This window comes from Peromyscus maniculatus, chromosome 1 (assembly GCF_049852395.1).
Source record: "Peromyscus maniculatus bairdii isolate BWxNUB_F1_BW_parent chromosome 1, HU_Pman_BW_mat_3.1, whole genome shotgun sequence".
Taxonomy (NCBI): domain Eukaryota; kingdom Metazoa; phylum Chordata; class Mammalia; order Rodentia; family Cricetidae; genus Peromyscus; species Peromyscus maniculatus.
This window is the reverse complement of record NC_134852.1, coordinates 130,860,467-130,878,874: the sequence shown is the minus strand read 5'-3', so window position 1 is coordinate 130,878,874 and position 18,408 is coordinate 130,860,467. Positions and strand designations below refer to the sequence as shown.

The 18,408-nt window shown below is 47.3% G+C and overlaps 1 protein-coding gene across 1 annotated transcript in view; it reads right to left on the bottom strand.

Moving 5' to 3' along the window:
• The window catches only part of Vwa3a (von Willebrand factor A domain containing 3A), a 74,307-nt gene that overhangs the window by 36,188 nt on the left and 19,711 nt on the right, over positions 1 to 18,408 (bottom strand). Inside the window, exons 8-17 of the mRNA XM_015998861.3 lie at positions 17,749 to 17,855; positions 13,121 to 13,246; positions 12,324 to 12,432; positions 12,043 to 12,108; positions 8,410 to 8,535; positions 7,839 to 7,974; positions 7,637 to 7,740; positions 5,659 to 5,739; positions 5,189 to 5,283; positions 3,968 to 4,087 (exon numbers count right to left, since the gene is read on the bottom strand). Coding sequence (XP_015854347.1) covers positions 3,968 to 4,087; positions 5,189 to 5,283; positions 5,659 to 5,739; positions 7,637 to 7,740; positions 7,839 to 7,974; positions 8,410 to 8,535; positions 12,043 to 12,108; positions 12,324 to 12,432; positions 13,121 to 13,246; positions 17,749 to 17,855 — 1,070 coding nt within the window. The remainder of the gene's footprint in view (positions 1 to 3,967; positions 4,088 to 5,188; positions 5,284 to 5,658; positions 5,740 to 7,636; positions 7,741 to 7,838; positions 7,975 to 8,409; positions 8,536 to 12,042; positions 12,109 to 12,323; positions 12,433 to 13,120; positions 13,247 to 17,748; positions 17,856 to 18,408) is intronic.

The window sequence follows — 18,408 nt, the reverse complement described above, 5'->3', positions numbered from 1 at the left end:
GCTGCTGCCCTCTCATACTCTGACATCTCCCTCCTCTGCAGGAACTTCTCTGTCCCCACGGGGAGCAATTCATTGTTTCTCTAAGACTCTTGGAGCCCAGGATCCCCTTTCCTTCTAAGGCTGAACTATGGTCTTTTTCTATAAATATGCGTGATCTCATTGTCTTTATAAGTCAAAATTTAAGATTCTCAAGAGGAGAATGTACCCCCTTTATGGGTAACAGTGTACCTTTCTCTGGGCCAAGATGGATCTCTCTTGCTGAACCTAGGCCTCCTCTGTGATGGTCTCTTCTGAGAATCCCGTAAAACTCTTCCTTAGCAGACACACTCCATGCCCCTCTTTCCCATCACCCCGCACAGCCAGGAGCCACTACTCTGTCTCCTAGGAACTTCTCTCTCTTCCTTTTGACATGCTGGACAAGCTCCCTGGAAAAGCACCACCACTGCACCACCACTGCATTTACCACTGCATTTACCACTGCATTTACCACTGCTCCACCACTGCACCACCACTGCTCCATCACTGCATTACCACTGCTCCACCACTGCTCCACCACTGCACCCCCACTGCACCACCACTGCACCACCACTGCACCACCACTGCACCACCACTGCACCACCACTGCTCCACTACTGCACCACCACTGCTCCACCACTGCATTTACCACTGCATTTACCACTGCTCCACCACTGCACCACCACTGCTCCATCACTGCATTACCACTGCTCCACCACTGCTTCACAACTGCATTACCACTGCACCATCACTGCTTCACCACCCCTCCATCACCGCACCACCATTGCTCCACCACCCCTCCATCACCGCACCACCACTGCACCCCACTGCATTACCACTGCTCCACCACTGTACCACCACTGCTCCACCACTGCATTACCACTGCTCCACCACTGCATCACAACTGCTCCACCACTGCATCACAACTGCTCCACCACTGTATTACTACTGCTTCACCATTGCACCATCACTGCTCCACCACTGCATTACCACTGCTCCACCACTGCTCCACCCCTGCTCCACCACTGCACCACCACCCCTCCACCACTGCTCCCTCTTCAGCCCATCGCTCTCATGCTTCTGCCTGAGAAGGTCCTCTTGTCTTCTTCCTGACATCTGTAGCGGGTGTCTCTAGGAGTCAGTTCCCAAACCTTCTATGGCACTTGGGTTAGAAATCCAAAATATACAAAGAAACAAGACATTTTAACTCTTTGTTCTGTTTTTTCATTAGAATGCATAGATACATTTATAGAAATGGAGTTATTCAACATGTGTGATGCATAACCTGCTTGCTCCTGCTCCTTTGGACTTGCTGAGGACATTTTCCCTGCAGTGCAGGTAGGTGCTGAGCATGCTAGGCAAGTGCTCTACCACATCTTCCCTCTGCCTCCCCAACACCAATCTCTGCTGTTTGCCTCCCACGTTCTGGCTTCCCTTCCTGTCTTCTTTGGTCACTGTCTTCCTGGGTGAAATCCCGGTGCTTCCTCAGTATTCTCTGTCTTTCCTCCTTCCTACAGGGGAAACGCTGTTCCAACCTTATAACTGGGCACCAGTGGCTCCGAACCCATGCTTCTCTGCTCAGACTCCTTCCTGGAGCCCCTGCCAGGACACCTTTTGAGATCTCCAAACTTTCGAGACACTCAAACTTGCCGTGTTTAAAACTGCCTTTGCGTCCTGAGTGCTGGGATCACTGGTGTGTCACGACGCCTGGCTGAAGCCACCTCTGCTCTGCCTGGGCCATCATCTCCCCATCCTTCCTTCATTCCCTACAGCAAACGGCTCCTCTCTCTGCAGCTTGCATCTCCCCAGTGCTCTGTCTTGCTTCCCCGTCTTCCCTTCTCCCTCCATTAGCTTGAGTGTGGCGTGAGGACCACAGCAGAAGCCCACTGGTCTTCTTCCCTCTGGGGTTATGCCCCCTCAGTTCATCCTTCACACGGCTGCTTCAGCATTTGAGGATGAAAACCTGATCATGTTATATCACCTTGCTTAAAACTCCTGAACATGGCCCTGTATAAAGTCTCCATCATCCGGCAAAGCCTCTTGTCTGTATATCTTCACGGAACTACTCCACAGTCCCTTAAAATTCCATCGTGCCTCACATTTCCCGCTGCCTGGGGTGCCCCTTCCTTAGTGCATACCATCCCTATGAGCGGGGCAAACCTTATCCATCCACCAAGACCCAGCTCAAGAGGTCCTTCCTCCATGAAGCCTTCATAACTTTCCTGGGCCCAGTCAGCACGGGCTGAGTCTGCCTTCTACCCTTCCTGGTCCATGAAACCTTCTGCCTATTCATCAGGAAGCACTCAACAGCACTTAATTCTTTTTTTTTCTCCAAGATTTATTTATTATGTATACAGTGTTCTGCCTACAAATATGCTTGCAGGTCAGAAGAGGGTGCCAGGTCTCATTATGGATGGTTGTGAGCCACCATGTGGTTGCTGGGAATTGAACTCGGGACCTTTGAAAGAGCAGCCAGTGCTCTTAACTGCTGAGCCATCTCTCCAGCCCAGCACTTAATTCTTAACGGGTCTTCCCTACTAGGCCTTAAGTTCCCTAAGGACTGTGTGTGTGTGTGTACATTCTTTTCTGGATCCCAGTGCCAGTATACTGCCTTGCACACAGCAGGTTCTCAATGAAACCTTGTTGAATTGATAGGTGGGTAAACGGATGAAAACATTGTATAAAATGTTTCTCCAAGGAAGGAAGCAAGGGAGAGGGGGAAGGGAGGATAAGAGGGGACAATAGGGGTGAGTATATAGAGGTACACCATATACATACATGACAACATCATAATAGAGCCCATTATTTTTGTGTAATTGGTGCGTGATAATAAAAAAGGAAAACGTTGCCCTAAGCATTTTTCATTAGAATTTATTAAGGAAAGATTAGGCTCTGGCCTATTATTTAGTACTAACTGCTGACTTTTAGGCCTTCTCTAGTTAAAACTGTATGCAATTTAAAAAAAACGTGTGTTTTCTGTTTTTGAAACAGGGTCATGCTATGCATCAATGGCTGGCCTGGTATTTACAATGCAGCCCAGGCTGGCCTGAAACTGTAGCTCCCAAACGTTGTGATTACAGGCATGAACTACCATACCTCGTCTTCCAAATGCTGGGGTTTCAGGTTTGTGCTACCACAACTGACATTTAGTATCATATTTAAATTTAATAACCTCTACATATGATATATAATTACATATAACATATAAAATTTGTTTTTGTTTTGAGACAGGGTCTCTCTATGTAGTCCTGGCTGTTCTGGAACTCACTATGTAGACCAGGCTGGCCTTGAACTCACAGAGATTCTCTTGCCTCTTCCTCTTAAGTGCTGAGATTAAAGGTCACCATGATAGTATATGCAATTTAAAACTATATATAATTTGCAAATTTTAAAAGTTATCTATATGGCATATAAAATATAACATATAATTAAATGAATACATATTTTAGAAACTACATATTATATAATTTTAAAATGATACATAGTTTTAAAACTATAGCTTAAGCTATATATAGCTTCAAATTTTGTATACTATTTATTTATAGATTAAAATTAAATTTAATTTAGAATTGGAGTACCAAGTACTTGCAATGCTTGTTAGAACCAGGCTAAGATTAAGACCAGGGCATGGCTGGGTCCCTCTCTTTTCTCTGCTGTGTTTACTAGCTTGAAAGCCAAATGGGGCAATGGGCTGAATTACATCACCCTGGCCGATCATGTGTTTTGGGGCCACTTACAACCTTTGCCCCAGTGGGATAGTCCTGCAGCCATTCAATTATTCAAGACCCCAAACAAGATCCCCCAAATCAGATAAACTGATGGGCATCCTAAGAGGCTGGGCCCTCATAACATCACTGTCTGTGGTCCCGCTATTCGCCCAAAGCCTCAGCCTGGTGGTGGCATCCACACACAGCTTCTTCCCCGACACCCATGGGGAACTCCGGGGACTTACGCGATGATGTTGAAGTGGTCTTTGTTGGACAGCTGCTCCTCTAGCAGCATTCGCAGGGAGTGCTGGATATGAATAATGTACATGGAATTGGTCACCGAGACATCCAGCAGTATAACAACCCTAAAGAGAAACACAAGCTTCAAGAGGCAACCTGAATCTCTCAGATAATGTTTGTTCCATTCCATTTTACTATTTAAAGATTTTTCCAGGCGGATTTTGTGTGCCAGACTCATAGATGGCCAAGAATCTCTGTGGTCTGAGACCAACACAAGTAGGCTTATAGTCATCTCTGGGTATTGTGGGACCTTCTGTCTTTAGTGGAATGTAGTGAAGGTGGTTTAAGTGCTGAGGACTGCATGTGGTAATTTTTCAAGTCAGAAGACCTCTCTTCCCTTTGGTGCGTCACTACAACATATTTGCAAAAAGATTCCTTACAGTCAATTACAATGCAGCAAATAAGGTATGTTGGGATACCCCCCATACACACATGTACCACCCAGTTCAGCATCCATTCCCTCTTCTGTCAATGGCATCCTCATTTCTCCTTGGGACAGCACTCTTATCAATTTGTGTGAGTTGGGTGGAGATGGCACACACCATGCTTCAGCAGTGGGCATTTGACTGGGAATTCAGAATATCACGTTTCCCTGGCTAGTTTGATGACCCATGGATGCTTAAGTCCTGGAAATGCAAATCTGGTAGGAAGTGGATCCCTGGCTGTATTGCCACCTGCAGGGAAAACCCTATCTGAAAACAAAACCCACAGAGAGGAAAGCGGAGCTGGGGGATTCTTGACAAGACTGACCCTCTGGATGCAGCCACCGGGCTACCAAGCCTGGGCTAGAATTCCAAATTACCTTCATCAGACTGCTAAGTCTCAAGCTCACTTTGAACATCAGTTATTCGTTTGTGTGTGTGTGTGTGTGTGTGTGTGTGTGTGTGTGTGTGTGTGTGTGTGTGTGTGTGTGGCAGGGTCTTAACCATGTAACCCAGGCTAGCCTCACATCCTTAATGCCTTGCCTCAACCTTCCAGGAGCTGGGATCACAGGTGTGTACCACCATGCCCATTTCTCTGTTGCTTCTAACGGAAAGAATCTTGAGATACGACGATGACGGCTGATGTGGGTGATGACGGCTCTGGGGGGAATGATGAGTTGGATAGACAATGGGCCACACACCAGACCCCACAAGGAACAGGAGTAGACTCGGCAGGATCAGTACCTCCTTTCGCAGACAGTGCCCCAGATTCTCCTGCTGGCCAGGGAGAGCCACTCAAGTCGCTTCTCGTACATCTGTACAGCTTGCCCAAGCTGCTTCTGTAAAAGCATGGGCTGCCATGAGTGAGTGTGCCCAGGGTGGCCATGAAAGCCTCGGGCTGTGAGGGGGGAGGTACTCCAGACAGCTTCCAGAAATGGTACATACAGGCAGTATAAACATTTTGCTAGGTCAGGTGCAAGTCCATCATGCTAGTCCATCACAAAACTAGAAAAGGAAGAACCCAAGTATTTCCTTCAAATGAGGGGCAGGCAGGTATCACCCCAAAAGACCTGAGACTTGTTTGTGACATCTATGTCCCATATAGGGAGGTGCCCATAGAAATACACAGGGGATTGGATCAATGGCTTGTTGTCTATATGTCCTAAGGCACCTTCCTGCAACTTACATTCTAATGGATTGGACCCATTACTGACCTGGTACTCATAGAGGAAGGGTGGTTCGACATGGATATTCTTCACTGTCCCATCATGCCATTCAAACTGTATCATTGCTTTCTGCACTCAGACATGGGTAGAATGGAGAATGGGTAAACAGAGGCATGAATGGGAAATATTACATTTAAATTGGGCGCTGGGCTCTCTGGCTCATATGCATGAGAGAAACAAGTTCTGAGCTCATCTGGAGTCAGATTTCCCTACCTACACGTACACATACCACCACTTGGCCTTGTGTGAAACCTTCAGGAGAAGGGTCCCTGAATAAGCCAGGCCTGACAGCAAGTCAGAAGCCTTCCTAGGGGATCTTCTGAACATCAAAGCCACTAAGGCATGGTTCAAGTGTTGTGGTAACACAGAGAAGAATCAGAGATATTAAAACCTACTGGCAGCTAGGAATGGTGGCACATGCCTTTAATCCCAGCACTCAGGAGGCAGAGGCAGGCAGACAAAGCATGTTCCAGGCTAGCTAGGCTACACAGGTTTTTGAGACCCTGTCTCAAAAAACAAAAACAAACAAACAAAAACCCATACCGGCTATGTTTCTTGCACTTGGGAATCCAGACAGGTTTTATAGATACTCAGTACCTTTTGTTACCCTATTTGGTCAAGTCGTCCCTTTTACCTGTGGCTTCATGCATTTAGGTTAGTCATTTTTGCACTGCTAGTTTTGTCCACCATCCACATCTCCCCTTTTCCTTTCAGCCTTCCATCTTTCCAATCATCTTCCTAGTGACCTCTTGTCTCATTCTTCCACTTTGCCATCTTTCTATCCTTGAATTTTTATTTCACCCTTTGTATTTCCTTTATTCCTTCCTGCTAATCCATCTTCCCATTTTCCCCTTCCATCCTTCCATCTGTTCCAGTTTCCAACCATCTACCTACTTACATTCCTACTCATTCATCCATCCATCTATCCATTCATCCACCATCTGCCCATTTATCTGTTCATGCTTCTATCCATATATCCATTCATAATCCACCCATCTACACTTCCATTCATTCATCAATATTTCTACTTGCCAATTCATCTACCCATTTATCCATCCATCCATTCAGCCTTTCATCCATTCATCCATCTAGTGATCCACTTTTCTGTGAATATTTGCCAGCATTTCCATTCATCCAAATACACATCATTCTCGTCCTTCTTTCCAACTTTCCTTCCACTTGCCTATGACTCAGCAATCCAGGCAACATTCATTGACTGTTTACTTGTACTAGACCTGGGGGACATAGGATCAGAGAAGAGAGTCTTTTAAATGGCCCACACTATGTAGGGCTCTACATGCAGGAATATGCCGCAACAGCCCTTGTACAAATGTATACAAGGCAGTAAGGACAGCAAGAAAACAAGTCTGGCCTATTTGAGTGGAGTGGAGGACAATATTCATGGAGGAGATGACCACGGTATCAAAGACAATCTCTGGTACCTTCCATAGGAATCCCACTCACCTTCTTTGAGACACTCTCACTGAACCTGGAGCTCACCAAGTAGGACAGGTTGGTTTGCCAGTGAGCCCCAGGGAGCCCCCTGTCTCCCTCCACCTCTCCTGTACTACATAGTTGTGTATCTGTGCTACTACATTTGGCATTTCTACATGGGGCTGAAGATCAAACTCAGGTCTCCCACACTGGCAAAGCAAAAATTCTATAGACTGGGCTCTCATCCCAGCCCTCATTTTCAGAGCCTTGAAAACCAGCAGTTATGGTAGATTTTTTGGTTTGCGTGTTTATACTTTGGTACTGGGTCTCCATGCATCTCCAGCTTCATTACCCTAGATTTTATAAGCATTCTGGAGTCCTGGATGGAAAACCTGAATCCCACCCAGGCCCTCATACCCATGCTTGTCTGGCTATGCCCTAAGCTTCCACTGCCCAAATGTAACATAAGGTGGGAAGTAGTGTAGGGGAGCACTCCTGCAGAGGACTGGAGAGAAGCTTGACCTGGAATTACCTCATGGATAGTAGCTGACACTGTTTTCTGGAGAATAGGCACAAATTCTTCCACAGTACTGAAGGCGTTTGGTGCCAGAATCTGATAAAGGCTTAACTTCTTGGCTGAAAAACACATTAGCTTTGAGGCATTGCCTGGGAGGCCTCCAAGGTTCCAAGTCTAGTCAACCACCTGGGTCCTGCCCTCTCTGGGGACTTAATACCTTTTAGACCATTGACTTTCAGCCATTCTGCAGAAGTCTTGTCCAAGTCTGGGAACTCGATTGTGAGCGGAGCTTCATGCTTTGGAGGTTTAGGCAAGAGACTTGTGAATGGGCCTTTCACAATCTCTGTAGAGATCTACGTGCAATTTAAAAACTCTCATTACACAATCACATTTTAAAGCTGGGAAGTTCTTCCCCATTCACCCCTCCCTTCCATGTGGAGCTTTTAAAAACATTAGTAGGTGGGTTGAAGGGAATTCTCTGAGGATTTTCTGAATTTTCAGGGGACAGGACAAGGTCTCCAGCAACCTGCTTCTCTTCCAGGTGTCCACCTCTCCCCCTCGCCCAAGATCCAAGATGACAAGTCATTTGTCCATGGGCTTAGATCACAAGGTTTCTGGAAACTCAAGAGACCAGCACACTACGTCACTGAGGAAGCCGTGACCAGGCCCACCTCCTTTCATGCACCGTTTCAAAGTGAAACACTGAGGCCCTGAGAGGTTACTTCCTACAGCTAATGTATCAGCAGTGGAAAGGCAAGCCCGGACATCAATAGCAGAGTGCCACCTACTTTCTGGATCATGCAGGCCAGCTCCTCACATGGGCTGCTCTGGCCCAGGGCTCGCACCTGGCTGAGGAGGTCTTGCGCCTTCTGGGTTTCTGCTAGGAGCTCATCCACATCCCTGCTGGTATAGAGCTGGGGGTGATGGAAGCAGTGAGCTACCGAGACGTCACTGCATGACGGCAGTTGGCAGTGTGGGACAAGGCAAGCATCCACGTCAGTTCCCACGGCTGAGTGGCTGTCTGTCTAAACCCGGGGTGATAAACTGAGGTTCACACACTAGGCAGGGCCCACCAAGGTATTTCGTCCCACGTGTACAGGATTAACTTGCAGGATTCTGCACAGCTGGAAAATGTTCTAACTTTACAAAGGAACATTTTAGGCCAGGTGTGGTGCACACCTTTAATTCCAGCACTTGGAAGGCAGCAGTAGGGGTTATCTCTGTGACTTTGAGGCTAGCCTGGTCTACATAGCAAGTTCCAGGACAGCCAGGACTACATAGAAAGATCCTGTCTCAAAAAAAAAAAAAAAAAAAAAAAAGGAACATTTTACATCCTCTGGGATGGCAATGATGATATTAATAGAAATTTAAAAAGTTGATACAGCAAGATGGTTCAGTGGGGAAAGGCGCTTGCCATACAAGCTTGAGTTCAATCCCTGGAACTCATCTGAAGGTGAAAGGAAAGAATTAACTCTACAGTGCTGTATTCTGGCCTTCACGTATATGCCTTGGCATATGAGCGCCCCTAACGTGTGTGCACATACACTAATAATAATTCTAAAACAACAAATATTGGTGGGGAAGGGGAGAATTAGAACACTCGTGTGATACTGGTATATATGGTTTCTCAAAAAAAGAAAAATTGAGCCGGGCGGTGGTGGCGCACGCCTTTAATCCCAGCACTCGGGAGGCAGAGGCAGGCGGATCTCTGTGAGTTCGAGGCCAGCCTGGACTACCAAGTGAGTTCCAGGAAAGGCGCAAAGCTACACAGAGAAACCCTGTCTCGAAAACCAAAAAAAAAAAAAAAAAAAGAAAAATTGAACATAGACTCCAAGTGTGTTAGTGAACACCTATAATTTCAGCACTTGGGAGGCAGAGGCAAGGAGATTGCTAAATTCAAGGCCCACCTGGGCTACATAGTAAGACTGTGTTTCAAAAAACTACAAAGAGGGCTGGAGAGATGGCTCAGAGGCTAAGAACACTGGCTGTTCTTCCAGAGGTCCTGAGTTCAATTCCCAGCACCCACATGGTGGCTCACAACCATCTGTAATGAGATCTGGCTCCCTCTTATGGCCTGCAAGGATACATGCAAACAGAACACTGTATACATAATAAATAAATAAATTAAAAAAAAAAAAAGAGTGGCCTAAAAAATTAAAAAAAAAAAAACTACAAAGAGCTGGGTTTGATGGTATACGCCTACAATCGCAGCCTTCAGGAGTCAGAGACAGGAGGATAGCTATGAGTCTGAGGTTAGCCTGGGCTACAGTGTGAGACCCTGTCTTTTAGATTTTTATTTTATTTTTTGTGTATGGGTGTTTTGCCTGCATGTATGCCTGTACACCACATGTGTGCCTGATGCTTTTGGCAGCCAGAATAGGGCATCAGATCCTCTGGAGCTGGAGATACTGACAGTGATGAGCCACCTTTTGGTGCTGGGAATTGCACCCAGGTCCTTTGAAAAGTCGGCCAATGCTCCTAACCACTGAGCCATGATTTTAGTTTCAGATCCTGACTTAAAAAACAAACATAACAACAACAACAACAACAACAACAACAACAACAAAACTACCAACCCCAAACCAAAACCAAGCAACCAAACAAACAAACACAACCAAAAAACAAACAAACAAACAAACCAACAGCCCCCAAAGCACATCATCAACAGTAAAAATCAAACCTGGACTTACCATGGGACCCAGCAGTTTTACTCTAGCTCTGCTCTAGATCACTGAACACGGGGACTTGTGTCCTGTACTGCTTCCACAGCAGCAACATTCACAACAGCCAAAAAATGGAAAACCCAACATCTTATCAACAGATGAATCCATTATTCCATCTAGACAACAGAGTGTCAGCCATCCAGAAAAGTGAAGTACTGCAGTGGCTACAATGTGCCTCTTTCTCTCCCTCTCCCTCTCCCTCTCCCTCTCTCTTACCTATCATCTATCTATCTGTGTGAATGTGCACAGACACACAAGAGTACCATAGCTCATGTGTGGAGGCCAGAGGACAACTTGTGGGATTTAGTTCTTTCCTTCTACTATGTGGGTCCCGGGAGATAGAATTCAGATCATCAGGTTTGGTGGCAAGTGCCTTGTAAAAGAAGTAATGAGCCATCTCATTGGCCTTTCTCTTTCTTTCTTTCCCTTTGAGACCAGGTCTCATGTAGCCCAGGCTGGCCTCAAGCTCTCAATATAGTCAAGGAACTCCTGGTCCTCTTGCCTTCACCTCCTCAGTGCTGGGAGTATAGGAGCCAGATTTTAAGATCTCTCTCTCCTCCCTCTCCCTCATCCCTCTGTCCCTCCCTCTCTCCTCTCTTCTGTTTCTCCTCTCCTCTTCTGTTTCTCCTCTCCTCCCTCTCTCCTCTCTTTCTCTCTCTTTCTCTCTCTCTCTTTCTCTCTCTCTCTCTCTCTCTCTCTCTCTCTCTCTCTCTCTCTCTCTCTCTCTCTCTCTTGAGATAGATAGATATAGATATAGATATATGGCCCTGGCTGTCCTGGAGCAGGCTGGCCTCGAACTCATAGAGATCATCTTGCCTCTGCTTCCAAATGAGTGCTGGGATTAAAGGCATGTGCCACCATGCCTGACAAGATAAACATTTTTTTCTTCAATCTACTGTTTTCATTCACTTCCTTTTTCTAGCCCCGATAGTCTGTGGCATCTATAACCAGAGTTGGGACAGTGAAACAGCAAAATGGGCTGACACCTAAGTGAGGTTGGAAGATCTGAGAGACAATTTGTCGGGGGCAAACCCTGGGTGGCTGTTGGCTGATGGTTACATTCCTTTTGTTTTGTTTTGAGACAGGGTCTCACTATGTAGCTGGCCTAGAACTTGAGATCATCCTGATTCTCTACAACAGCATGACTGGTGAGAAGCACCACACCCCCAAGACTGCATCTTCCATCAGCCAAATGGAGCTGTGCATTAAACGTCACCTCTGACAACACAGAGTAGGCGGTGCTGAGCTGGCAATGGGGACAAGGACCCCAGTGAACGGACTGCTAAGGAGTGGAGTGCCCTTCTGCCCTTCTGGAGTCTCTCCCAACAGTAGGGGCTTATTTAGGAAGGAAATTTGGAGCCATTGTTTCGGCCTGGATGCTCCGGTGGGACGTGAAACAAGCTAGGGTTGTGTTCATATTTGTAGAAAGTGATGGGGGATTCTGCTGAACAGGCTTCACAAGTGTGTGACCAGCCCATCAGACAAGCTACCAACAGCTTACCACTCCAGCTTGTCCCTGTTCTTTCCACATTTTCACTGTCATATGATTTTACCTGTTCAAAGTCACCGAGCATGGAGAGCAGGCGTGAAGAAGTGGGGAAAAGAATATGCGCTCATGTGGCATAGTCTGTCCTGGTCAGATCCCCCAGGCCCAGCCCTGGGCAGGTGGCCGGTACAGCCGGTCTTCAAAAGGCTTACCTCTGACTCTGAGCTGTAGCAGTGGTGGTAGCCCCGAAGCGCGTCTGTGAGGTTCTTCAGAACAGCCTGGGGGAGGGGGAGAGTCAGCCCCAGCAATAGTCTGACAAATGTTCCTTGTCAGAGCTTTCAGACTCTCCCACACCCTCTGTTCACCAATGGGAGACGTGGGCCCAAGAGAGCAGGGTTCTCTCCACAGCTTGGGCACCCTGCTCCGGCAGTCTCCGAGGCCAGCTCAGTTCACTGTTGTAAAAGAGGAGCTTTGGAAAAGTTCAGATACTCACGGAGGGCACATGATCATTGCATTTGTAGGTGGTCACATGAATGACGAGGTCCCGTCCTATGGTGGACTGCTGGATGTAGTCAGACAGGAATTCAGAAGGCTGATCTGGACTGTGGAGCGGATGCAAGAGGAGGCATGGGTACTCCGTACTGGAACTATGCTGTGAACATCCCCGATCAAAATGGAAAATGGTAATTCCCAGGGAACGAGTGTGTGTGTGTGTGTGTGTGTGTGTGTGTGTGTATTTATATGTACATGTGTTCTTGTATATGATGGTACATGCATGTATGTGTGCATGAGGAGGCCAGAAATCCATATCCTGTGTCTTCCATCATTACTCTCTATATTATTTTCCGGCTAGGATCTCCCACTGAACCTGGGAGTCATTGATTGGCTAGTTTGGCTGGTCAGGAAGCACTGGTTGCTCCTGTCTCTGCCTCCCCAGTGTTAACATTACAGGCATACGGTACTTTTTTAAATGGGTGCTGGGGATCTGAACTCAGGTCCTCATGCTTGCATGCACTTTACTGACTGAGTCACCTTCCCAGCCCCTCTACTCATTCTTAACTGATCACCTGTGTCCTAGGTCACCTGGGTAAGCTGCAGAGCTGGGTGGACAGCAGCGCCAGGCAGCCCTGGCTGCCCTGCCCCAAGTATACATGGGTAGCCTATGAACAGAACCATTCTTTCAAGTGTGTGTGAAGCATCATGCTTGGTGATGTCTTTTCTCAGACACGGCTTGGGTCCTCAGCCTCCTTCATGTAGTCTATTACCTGCTGAGTAAGAAAGGAGACCTACCAGCTTCTCAATATGGTCACCAGAGAATTCAGCTCCTTGTGAGCAAAGACTTTCTTCAAGGCTTGTAGCAGATTGCAGCTTCCCTCAGGCTGCAGCTTCTTTACCCAGAGCTTCAGTTCCTCGAGGCTGGAAGGAGACACAGCAGCCTAACTATAGTCGTGTGCAGCTTAATGACCTGGTTCTCCAAGTGAAGGGACACTAGCCCACTGGGGCACATGGCTCCGGCAGGCCTTGCCCTTCTTCCCGCTTCCCTCTGCCTTGATCAAAACTGTTAGGTTACATTCCTGAAGCTAGCCCCCAAGGCCTGTTCTCTCATTTGGTCACTTCCTTCTCCTGAGGCTGACTACCAAGGTCCAGCTACTCAAAGTATTGAAGTCCAGCAATCAAAAGCCCCCTTTGACTCACCTAATTAAAATTAAACACCTCACCCATTTTACCTTTATAAACTGCCATTTTCTTATGGGCCACATCTGTCTCCTCTGGGAGACACATTTGTCCCTCTGGGGCAAATATCCCTTCCCCCCTCCCTTGCTCTGTTTCCCCCCTTTCTTTATCTTCGGTCTTTGTCCCTCTGGGGCACATAAATCTCCCTTGTGCTGAGAACTTGGCCTTGGGAGTCCTGAGCCAATATTTTTTCTTTCACCAAGGTTCCTTTGGACTTGGCAATAGCCTTTGAGGCTCCATGCTTGGATAACCGACCAGGACATGTTCTAAGCAATGTCTCTGGGTGATTCTGCCCAACGTTGTGTGCCATCACTGAGTGCACGTACACAGAACTAGATAGCATAGCCTACCATGTAGCTGAGCTGCATGGGGCACACAGAGGGTGTGGCCTATGCTTTAGTGTTGTGACGCACTGAATGACGGGAGACTGGAGCGCGCATGAGGGAAAATAAGGCAATGAAGGAGATGAGGTGAGCACAAGATGAGGTTGCCACTGGGTGGTGGTGTTGTGGAATAGAACATTTGTTCAACTATGTAAAGGTGTGCCGCTTTTGTTTATGCTGCATTTGTTCAACTATGTAAAGATGTGTTGCTGGTTCACCTTGCCTGTCTAAGGCATCTGACTGGTCTAATAAAAAGCTGAACGGCCAACAGCTAGGAGAGGAGGCATAGGTGGGGCTGGTGGGCAGAGAGAAAAGGGGGTCCAGCCGGCCAGCTAGCCAGCCTGGGGCCAACCAGCCAGACATGGAGGAAGCAGGAAAGCAGGATAGACATTACGTAGATGAGGTAAACGAGCCTCAGGGCAGCACACAGGTGAACAGAAATGGGTTAATTTAAGTTAAAAAAAAAAAGAGCTAGCTAGAAACAAGCCTAAGCTAAGGCTGGGCATTCATAATTAATAATAAGTCTCTGTGTCATGATTTGGGAGCTGGCTGTCCAAGAAAGCCTGCCACATACTGTTTTGCAGTAAACCTTTGTTATAACAGAAAGGGTGTTCCCTGAAACATTAACCAAAAGCACGGGCTAGGGGCTGGGGGTGTAGTTCAGTTAGGAGAGGTTTTGCCTAGCGTGCATGAGGCCTTGGCATGCATTACACACTGTACCAGGGCTGTGTTGTTTGTCTTCTATGTGGCTGGTTGGAAGCACAGAAGCCTGACAGGATAGGAGATGTGCAGCTCTGTTATCTTTGGATTTTATTTTTATTTTATCTTCTATCTATCTATCTATCTATCTATCTATCTATCTATCTATCTATCTATCTATCATCCATCTATCCATCCCTGGTTGGCCTAGAACTTTCTATGTAGACCAGGCTGGCCTGAAACTCACAGAGATCTCCCTGCCTCTGCCTCCTGAGTGCTGGGATTAAAAGCATGCACCACCACACCTAGCTCCATTATAATTTTATAGGACCACATCAGATCTGTTGTTGATCAAAATGTCATTATGTGGCAGGTGACTCTTTAGGACTTTGACAAGGTGCCAGCCCTAGACAAATCTCAGCTCATTTAAGTCTAACCATAATTCTTGAGGTGGATACCTTTAGTTGCATTCCATGAATGAGGAAACTCAGGCTTGGAGTTAGAACGTGCCTGATGTGGTACAACAAACACTTGGTCAGACCTGGATTTCAAGCAAACCCTGACTCTGGAACCCGGGTTCTTGGCAACTCTGCTACTCGAGTCCCTGGAACTGAGTCCTGTCACACCCTGTATAGCTCTTCTGGGGCACAGATGTTGGCATGAGGCATCGAGTGGATCTCTGGACTCTGTGGAGGCTCTAAGAGCAGGGAGGTGCACGTCTGTGTAGCTGTGTCCCGTGTGGCTTGGGAGCCACTCACTGATAAGAGCAGACATGGCTAAACCCAGATGCAACACTTCGGCTCTTTCCACTTCTCTTTCAGCCCGACAGAAGGGACGTCCCCTTTGAGGCCCACCTCGTGTCTGTGAAGCTCCGGGTTCAACCCCAGCACGGAAGTGAAATCCTACTTGGTGCTTTCATTATGCTGTTATCTCGCTCCCTTTTGCTCCTGCAATGCTGGGGGCTGGAACCCCGAGTCATGCACACGCCCCGCAAATAATTCACCAGAGCCCGAGTCTCAGGTCTAAGCACCTGCTGCAGCCAATAATGCTTTCAAGGTGGAAGTTAATATCTTCCTTCCACTGCATTTACTTTTACCTCCTAATGATGGCAAGTGATATGGACTTCTCAGTTGTGGAATTTATAGGAACTTTCCTTCAACAATAAATAGAATTGATGTGATGAAAATTCAACAACGGAGCAAGTGGCATGGAGTAAACATTAGTTTTGAGGCAGAGAAATGACAGGAATATAAGGGAGACCCAGGGTGACTGACGCTGAGGAGCTCTTGACTAGACAATCTCAGAGTGACTTCCGGGTCTAGTTGGAATAGAAAACAGTGAAAATGATCTTCTTCACAGAGTAGCTGTCATGTGCCAGGTTCCTGGTCCTCCTTTTATCTTGACATCAACTCTGTGAAGAGCAGGTATCACTCACTTTAATCTGGGGTGCGGGAGGGGGGGTGTAGAGCTGTGGCTGAGGCCAGGGCTGGACTGTCCTCTTCACAGCTGGTGCTGGACCAAAGGAAACCAAAGCTTAGGTCTTTAGTGCCTTTATTTAGCTGAGGGGAGATAGGGCATGCCATGCTGTGCATATGGAGGTCAGGAGTGAGTTCATTCCTTCCAATCATGTGGACCCTGGGGTATTGAACTCAAGTCGCCAGGCTTGGCAGCAGGTGCCTCTACCCTAAGCTTAGCTTTTTTCCTGACTCTGCCCTGAGATTTGCAATTCCAGCCAGGCACATTCCCTGTGCCCACACTTCCTCATTTACCAAATGGCTATTATAACTCTATTGCAATGGCGGTAGATTTTCAATGTGTTCATACTTGTAAAGTGCCTAGCATGGTACACCCAACATCACAGGGGCAATCAAAGACACTGTCATCATAGACAACAAATTACTTCCCGGCACAAACAGATATTCTTACGTACCTCCTTTCCAGATTCCCCCCAAATCCCATCCTATCCAACTAGAGGGCATCTAAGCAATGGAATAGTATGCAGCCACTACCAGTGAGGTGATGTATGCAGTAATAGGAAACAAGACTAAGACTGGGTGAAAGGCCACGGCACAGATCAGGGTTATGAGCTCCCCCTTATGCTGTTTGCTCGTGCGGCTTATGCTCTTTACTTGTGGTATCAGGGATAGGGCCAAGGCCAATACTCTAACACAAAGCCATACTCCTTTGCCCCCCCCCCCTTTTACTCTCAAATTCTATTTTGAGACAGAGGTCTAACTAAGTTGCCCAGGCTGGCAACTCTAGCTCTGGCTACTTTAAACTTGTGATCCTTGTGCCTTAGCATCTTGATGAGCTGAGGATGCAGGAATGCACCACCTGGCTCAGCTGTCTTGCTTCTGCCTAAACCGGATGGAACGTGGATGTGTGTGTGTGTGGCCCATCTGTGGAACAGATGTGCAAGCTATTATTGGGTGGTAAGAGTAGAAATGGCAGTATAAAGGAGGTTCATCCACTGTTATTTATCCATGCAGATTTTCTGGATTATTGAAAACATGCACATATTATTTTCATAATAATAAAGCTGTCATTTCTAGTTTGCTGCATAAAAGTGGTGTTTGGGGCTGGGGATGTAGCTCTGAGGTAAAGCATTTGGCCAGCATGCTCAAGGTCCTGGCTCCATCTCCAGATCAGCAAAAATAAAAATACAAAAGCAAGCAATCTGTCTTGTGGTGGTCTTATCCTTTATTTTGTAAGAGCATGGGGGCGGTCACCATCTTTCTAACTGCTGCCTGCCCATATTTCTGCTGTTGGGACTCATTACTGTGTGCTTCCCTACCTGATGTGGTTTGCATCTTAAACATTCAGTGAAGTGTTGGGGACAGAGCTCAGTTGGTAGTGTTTGCCCAGCATGTAGGAAGCCTAGTTTCTTATAAACTAGGTGCACACTTGTGACCCCAGCCCTTAGGGGTGGAAGCAGGAAGATTATAAGATCAAGGCCATCCTCAGCTGTATAGCAAGCTTGAGGCCAGCCTGGGCCACACAAGACCTTAATTCAAACAAATGAACAAATAAGCACAGGTGTCAACATCCCACTGAACTGGAACAAGTGGACAATCCTGGTGGAGAGACGGGGCAGCCACTCACGTGGACGCGCTGACTTCCACGGGGTCCAGCCAGAGGGGTTTGGTGGTGACGCCGAAGGACAGGACATACAACTTCTCCTTGAGGCTCAGTTGCTCGTCAATGAGACTCTGTGGATAAAAGGACATAAGGGGCTCACAGAGCCGGGGTTCTATGGAACCTGGGCACATGACGACACTCTCTACTATAGGCTGTCCTCATGGCTGGGGAGCTGTGCTGTGCAAAACCGTGCTGAATGGGGATGGCGGTCACACATGGAGCCTCTCGAGGCTCCGCTCAACCCTCATGAAACACAAGCTGCTGCCAATGTGGTTGGTGCCTACCCCAGACTGTAAGCACCCTTCTCCATCGCCTCAGAGTCTGTCGGAGCCAGAGTTAGTACTAGAGGTTCCTTCTATGACAGCTCTCTGAGGTGGCCATATTGTCCTCCCCACTTGCTTTACAAAGGAGGTAGCAGGGTCCTGTAGCCTGGAAGCGGGGGAGGTAGCCGGGATTTGACTCTACTTTTCTGTTTTGGAAAAGTCCGAAGAAACCAGAGTAGCTTTACCATCTGGCAAAAGCCAGCGGCCCAATGCTGTGCTGTAGTATGAGGCCATCGTCCCCAAACAGGTGAACAGGAAGGAACAGACTCCAGTCCACATCCTGTCTGAGGGAACCCGGGCT